Raw genomic sequence first — 7,682 nt, 5'->3', positions numbered from 1 at the left:
GGGGGAGCGGGATTCAAACATGTAGCCCCGCCTCCTACTGCTTCACACCGCGGAAACAGAAACATCAAGTAACTGGCAAAACAAAATGGGAGCATCGTTGGACACCCCGACGAGGTGTCCTCTGTGCAACGAGCTGACCCGGGAACCCGTCATTCTGAAATGTGACCACCGGTTCTGCCAACGGTGTATCGGAGACTTGTGGAGTGTCACTCCGCACGGGCCGTACCACTGTCCTGAGTGGAAGTGTACAACAGTGTACCAAACTCTGCCGTTTGATAGCAAACGGCCGCCCCCCAACAGCCGATGGGCACAGCCTCGCGACACCGCAGGTACAGTTAACACCGTGGTAACGTTGGGCTTGTTACCGGGCCGTTGAAACAAACTAATAATTAGGTAACGACTACAGTGAGGCTAGCAGTTCAAGCTAGCTCACTTAGCTAACGTTAGCGGTCCCCCTCACACATGTTACAATAACGTAATCAGCCGTTATGAATTAAGACTGACACGCCCCAGTTGAAGATGATAAACACGTTATGTACATGTTGTATAGCGTTATGTTAGGTGTTTGCTAATGCTAGCTAAAAATAACCCGTAGTTAATAAACATTTATAATTCTGGCACTCTAATATAACATATAATGGTCTTGACTTCCTCACCGGAAAGTGCCATTCCTACCACTTCCTTAACGTTTTGAGCATAAAGAGGTAGTTAGACTCACATCTTTAAAATGCTTAAGCTCTTGTGTGATTTAATGGTAGTAATGTTCTGTTTGTTTACAGTGTCAGGGGTCAGAGGCTCAACCTTATCTTTCCAAAGTGTGTGGTTTTCACATGCAAATAGTCAGTGAGGGGTAAAGGTCTGATTAATTTCTGACGTGTTCATATGTGCTCATACAGTTTTCTTGTGTTTAACATACATTGGTATGTTTTTTTTTTTATCTACCTCCTTTCTACATTACATACATTATATTACACTGCTTATGACTAATGCAACATTGACAGTACTTTTAATTGTGATACCGATTGTAAGGTTACCCCGATCCCATATCCATGATCAGTATCCATGTTGATACTGACCTTTTTAATAAGTGATCACGAGGCAATTATCATCAATAAAAAGAGTTTTCACTACCAGTTATATGTTATGGCAGGCTGCTGACTCAAAGACAGCTTTCCTAAATGAGCTTACAAGGCAGAGTAATAACACAGAAAAGGAATGGAGGTAGATCGCTGCTTGATTTGCTTTGTTTGTATTCTGTTTTTGAAAGGCACATCCAGTAACGATGAACAAAATAGATATGACTCCTTGCGGAGGCCCTCACTCACCAGCCGACTTCTTGGGAAGAGAAAAGCCAGCACACCTGTATCAGAGCAACCTGACACAAAGCGATCAACTGTGGAGTCTCCTCGTGAGCGGTCCAACGACATAGAGACTCCCACCACTTCCTTCTCAGATAAACCTGAACAGTCGACTAGTGTTGACGCATCCAAGAAAACAGTGCACCCAGAATCTGCACAGTCTGAGCGTGGTGATGGCGCATCCCCCAGTAACAACTCTGACAGCAAGGCTGTACCTGCAAGTGATGACATCTCAATACAGCAGAACCAGCGTATATCAGAAGAGGTCGTCTTAATGGATGACTCTGATACCTCCAATGAAGTAGATATATGTGATGCACCTGCTCTTGCAACCCCCAAGACAGACACAAAAGTGACAGGAATTAATTCATCGCCAAAGATACCTGCCACATCTTCCAACTCTGATTCCTTTCCTGGGGTCTCAACTCCAGGTAAAGGTAAGCTCTCCTGTACACCATGTCGGCAGGTCTCCCCTGATATCCTCCAAACATCCTGCCGATGCTCCAGGATCCCCAAGTCGTGTTGACATCTTCCCGGAGTCAGAGAAAAAAAATGCCAGCCCTGTGCCCTGCCATTATTGCCCTAGAAGTAGGTTTCAACACGCTGTGAAGACCTGTCTGGTGTGCGGAGCTTCCATGTGTACAGAGCACCTGCGTCCCCACCTGGACTCCCCTGTCTTCCGAAATCATACCCTGGTTCCTCCCATGGAGGACTTTTCTCCCTGGAGGTGCCAGGAGCACCAGGAGATGAACCATATCTATTGTCGGCAGTGTAAAGTGTGTGTGTGCACGGTGTGTACTGTCATAGGCTTGCACCGAGACCATGTCTGCATCAGCATCAGAGAGGCAGAGAGAGAGCTCAGGGTAAGTGGCCACTTTACACACATGTGTGTATGTGTACATGTGTATGTATGTATATGTATATATGTGTGTGTGTGTATGTGTGTATGTATATATACAGTAAATTAGTAAATATTAGTTTTATATCTCTGTGCACTTCTTTCTACAGGGGAACCTAAAAGATGAAATCAATCAACTGCAGGAGGCTGAACAGCAAGTGAAGAACAGGGTCACTGATCTCACAGAGAAGAAAGAGACCTTCACAGTAAGATATTTAACTCTGTATTTCTCACTAACTCATGTATTTAGGTATCTTGGAATAACAAGATTATTATTTTTACAGTCAATGGGATGTACATGTCTTCACAGATATGCAGACTAACCTGCAGGTTTTGAAGGGGATAAAAGTTACACGATACATAATGAAGCATAGAGTATTGAGATTATCGTTTTGTTGGTAAGAAATGGAACACATTTTCATGTGTACAATGCCCACAATGTCCTCATATGGTTAATCCTCAAATTAGAAAAAGTTTAATTAGTTTTAAAAACCGCCCAAGAACAGTAAATTCATCAACATTTATCTTTAAAGTTGATAGTTGATGGTGTTCTCATGGTACATCTTCAATTGTGTTGTTAGTTCAGAAAATGGTTACACAGTTGGTTAATTACATAATCCAGATTTATAAAACTCAGATTCATAAAATACATTAGCAATGCTTTACAATTTAAATTTCAGATTTCCACATGTATTTTCTGTTGGTTGCATGGTTGACCAACAATTGTTCCTCGGAGTCCTCTAACTGCAATGAGAAGGGCCTTTTAGGAATCAACATGCCGTTTATCTTCATTGTGTCTGTCCAGGTGGTTTTGAGTAAGGCTCGAGCAGGAGTGCAGCAGCAGTACGGCGCCATCAGAGAGGCCTTGGAGCATGAGGAGCAATCGGCTCTACAGTGTGTGACAAAGGAGGAGAACAGGGTTCTGGGGGGACTAGAGGGGAAACTCGGCCACCTGCGGAGCTCCCTGCAATCCATTCAGCAAGGCCTCCACACCCTGGAGGAGCTGGCTGATGCCAAGGGAGACAAACGCATTCAGGACCAGGTCTTCATTATGGTGTGTTGGATGTTAGAAGAAGAATCTGTTTGTTGGTTGGTAAAATATAAGCTCTAATATTGCCTTATGAACACTAACACAATAACATTTATTGTTCTTCTTTCTCACATCACAGGAATACAGCAAGGTAGCACAACTGTAAGTGATTTTCCTCAACTTTTACCTAGTTACATGTAAAGTTATATAAAAATGTGATTAAAGTCCTACAGGGTCGGTTCAACCTTATTACAAAGAAACTTTACCAAAAAAAAGCTTTAAATATAGATAAAGCTTTATCCAATCTCGCCAAGTTTGCTGAAATAATAATGGCTACTTTTAAGTAACTACTGAAGATTTACCAGAGAATGCTTGCTTGCTCATATGTATATTTATTTATTATATTTGGCCCTTACAAGTTCTGCTGTCCACTTACTTTGTTTCTATTTTGTTTTCTTTATGTGTAACTATATCCATATGCCTCCGAAAGGCCATTAAGGAATAATGAAGTTCAATAGTATTACATTTTATATTGTTCTCCACTCCCTCTGCTTTTTCTTCTCCAGGGCTAGTAACATGGGGAGCTGTGTGGACCAGTTAGAGACTCCAGAGGAAGTGGATCAGGCGCGGCTGAAATGTCTGCAGAATTGGACAGAGAAACGTCTGGACACAGTCGTCGTCAGTGTGCCAGACGAATACGGAGACCTCTACAGACTGCTCTGTGAGACAAGTGTTATTTTCTTTTAATACCAGCACATGTTTACTCTTCACTCACTGATGAATCGCAACTAATTAAACCAAAGAACTAGATGCTTCCTGTAGACCAGGGGTGTCCAAACTACGGCCCGTGGGCCAACTGCCAACTGAATATGGTCCAGATAGAAACTTGTGCTTGAATGTTTTGTACGTCTTAGTTCTAACACAGAAACACAGTTTTGACTTGTCAGCTAACTTAAAACATCAAGTGTCAGATAAAGCTTGTGCTTTAGATTCTTACTCTATTGCATGTGATGAGAGCACAGATGCGACAGACACCGCACAGCTGTTCATTGTTTTTGCGGGGAGTTGACGATCACTTTTGCGTTACGGAAGAGCTGCTAGGTCTTAGGAGTCTAAAGGGCACAATGTAATTCGAGCACGAGGACTTTACCACAGAGAATGTCAAGCTTTCCTGTCTGATGTCGATGCTGAATACGGGGACGTACTCCACCGTTCTGATGTGCGCTGGCTGAGTCGCGGCTCCGTGCTGCAGCGGTTTTATTCCCTGAGATCAGAAATCGATCTGTTTTTGAAAGAGAAGGAGCGACCTCTTCATGAGCTGAGAGACCCTCCATTGTTGGCAGACCTGTTTAGTTGATCTTACTGGTCATCTCAACACTGAGCAAGAGCCGACTGCGCACATGAAAGCATTCTGTGTGAAGCTCCGTCTCTTTGAGACACAACTACGTAACTTCAATGTTGTCCTTTTCCAAAGGCCAAGCTTTCTGATAACAAGGAGAAATATGTGTCTGTGATCACGTCTCTCATCTCATGTCACGTCTCATGACAGCATTCAGTCAGCACTTCCAAGATGTTTCTATCATTGAGAAGGAAATCGAGCTGATGAATGCAGAAGAAGTTTAAGAGAGTCTGCAACTAGAACTTATATAATAATAATTATATACGATAATTCCCTAAAGAATCAACATCAGCTTCTCTCCCTCCCCGACTTCTACTGGAGCTTGGAAAGGTTTCCTCTGAGACGTCACGCACAAAGAATGATGAGTCTGTTCGGCTCATATGTGAGCAAACATTTTCCCTGTTAACAAAAGCAGATTGAGAACCAAAATGAGCGACAGCATCTCTGTGAAGTCCTTCGTATCTCAACCACCACCTGAGTGCAGCATCGCTGCTCACACTGAGTGCGACGCTGTTCCCATTACAGGAGAGTTAACACATATATGACAGTATTTATGTACGGTCAATTTTTCAATAAATTCAGCCAATTAAAGTTGATAACATTTTCTAACTAACTTTAGTTGATGAGTTAACAAGCCCAATAACTTATTTGTGTAACAAGCTTGAGATATCCCCCCCCAGGGACTACCCCCAGGGGTATACAGGGCTGTGAAGGGATCACCATCCTGACTAAGAAGCAATCTGAGGCTCCTGTTTTGAGAATGAGCTGCAAACCCTTATTGTAACAAATTAAAAGAAACCTCATTAATAAAAAGCTGTGATGAGGCTGCCCCCCCCCCCCCCCCCCCTTGAGCATATTCAATTATCATGCATAATCTACCTGCATTTGCTAGATTTTTTTTTAAGGCAATATACCTCACCTCGAGTGAGTGGCCCAGCCTTTCATATATGTTTCTGTATGTGGCCCTCAGTGAAAAAGGTTTGGACACCCCTGCTGTAGACCAAAAGGTGGCATATTTTAATTAGTCTTAATCTTCTCATCTAAATCTTTCTGTAATTTCCTTTCCTGTGAACAGATGGTACCGTCCCCTTCTTGAATGCAGAAACAGCGCATCCTAAGCTGCAGCTGTCTGATAACAACAGGAGGGTGACCTACAGCGAAGCCCAGCAGTCCTACACAGATCACGAGGCTCGCTTCAGCTCTTTCCCACAGGTCCTGGCCTCTTCCTCCATGGAGGGGGGTCGCTGGTACTGGGAGGTGAATGTGTCTGTGGATGAGGGCCGCTGGAAGGTGGGCATGTGTGAGGGTCAGATAGAGAGGAAAGGCCAAAAGGACAACTCTCGTCTGGGGTTCAACTCGTACTCCTGGTGCCTGGCCTGTGACAGAAAGAAGGTGGAGGCTCTGCATAACAAGGTGGCGGTTCCTGTGGATGCAGACGGGCTGGAGAGGATAGGAGTGTTCCTCGACTTTGAGGAGGGTGTTTTATCATTCTTTAATGTGACACCAGGTGGCAGTCTATCTTTAATACATTCCTACAAGCACAGGTTTACTGACCCTGTGTACCCAGCCTTGTCTGTGTCTAAAACACACCTGGTCATCTGTGATCTATATCAGTCATAAACCGTGCAATACTGACATGTCAGTTGTGCTGAAACATACAGATTACATGAAAGCGCTGTGCCTTTTTTAAATATGTGAAAAGCATTTCCTCATTAAAATGTGCAAAGTTCTCGGGGATGATAGTTACACTGTATAACGCTGTACTTTTGCAAAAATCCTCGTATGTGGTTTTATATACATTATATACATTTATATACATGCAGGACTCCAAACAGGATTTTAATTTCCATATGTCTTGATTTTAGATTGAAGAACAAATTAATATGTTTTTACATGAGAGCCAAATCAGTGCAGATAAAAAAATTTAAAAAAGAAAATGTTATTTTATGTCTTTACAATAATAAAATGTTTCAAAAGCAAAGTGCATTACATTTTGTCTTTATGCCTCCTTTTTGCGTGTAAATAGAAACACAGGTGTGTGAGTGGGTGGTGTGTTCCCCCCCCCCAACAGGTGACAGTTGGTGTGCTAACTTTGAACTCTCACTGCCCCCGCAGCATGTGAGCTTTACTGACAACAAATATTGCCTCTGGCACAAACTCCTTTACAGCCTCGCAGAGCGCTAGCGTTTTTCAATTGCTCTTTTCTTTCCAAACTTTAAGGCTCATTTGTTCTGCCTGGAGGTCTGTGTGGTTGACGTCATCGAGAGGGATCATAGTTGTGTTTACATAAACCTCTGGATGATGGGTAGAGCACTAGCATGCCAGTGGTTCAGGGACAGCTGGCCATTAATCAAGGTTGTTCAAAACCTGTTTGCTAATTGAGTAATTAAATTCCTCAGGATCGACAGTCGTACATGTACTAAACTGAAAGAGCTCAGGGGGATGGAACTCTTCCGACAGACTTTTATTTGGTATATTTTCCGACACTTAGATTCTTTGTATCCACGCAGGTGCACCAGTCAACTATGGCAACGATTTTACTCTTCCAGATGCATGATCCAAAAGATAGTCAGAAATCCTCAGTGGGTTTTTCTTTTTCTCTTCCCCAGCTGGCACATGAAGGCAGAATGCAAGACATGTCTGACAGGGGAGAGGGAGGAGTGCTTTCACAGTCAGGATAATTAAATTATCCTCACCCTGTCCATCCAACGGTCTCTCAAACTCAGTCAGGCTCTTACAAGCTTTTCCAGACTACCATTAAATGAGTGAAGGGCTGGAAACAAAGTGTCAGATAGTTATTAGGGAAACACATTTGTGTGCCGAAGATTGGCTACATATGGGGCAACACTAAGGGACAGGGTCTTCATTAGTGATCCCATGAGTCTCCCATAACAGCCTAGGTGTCTAATGGTCAAAATAGGATTACCCATAACCTGTGGCTGCTGTTTTGAAATAGGTGCAGTATGTTTGTCTTATATGCAAAGAATAAAATGCAAA

The 7,682-nt window shown here is 43.0% G+C and overlaps 1 protein-coding gene across 1 annotated transcript; it reads left to right on the top strand.

Annotated features, from left to right (window-relative positions):
- Positions 1–25: 25 nt before the first annotated feature.
- On the top strand, positions 26–6,671 carry LOC115010314 (E3 ubiquitin/ISG15 ligase TRIM25). The gene is given in 8 exon segments (XM_029434870.1): positions 26–329; positions 1,268–1,800; positions 1,802–2,221; positions 2,367–2,462; positions 3,062–3,310; positions 3,426–3,448; positions 3,853–4,007; positions 5,761–6,671. Coding segments are annotated over 8 exon segments (2,265 nt in total). The 5' UTR covers positions 26–85; the 3' UTR covers positions 6,306–6,671.
- Positions 6,672–7,682: the final 1,011 nt, after the last annotated feature.

The sequence above is a fragment of the Cottoperca gobio genome, chromosome 6 (assembly GCF_900634415.1).
Source record: "Cottoperca gobio chromosome 6, fCotGob3.1, whole genome shotgun sequence".
Classification (NCBI taxonomy): domain Eukaryota; kingdom Metazoa; phylum Chordata; class Actinopteri; order Perciformes; family Bovichtidae; genus Cottoperca; species Cottoperca gobio.
The sequence above is the reverse complement of the archived record's forward strand: the minus strand, read 5'-3'. Positions and strand labels throughout refer to the sequence as shown.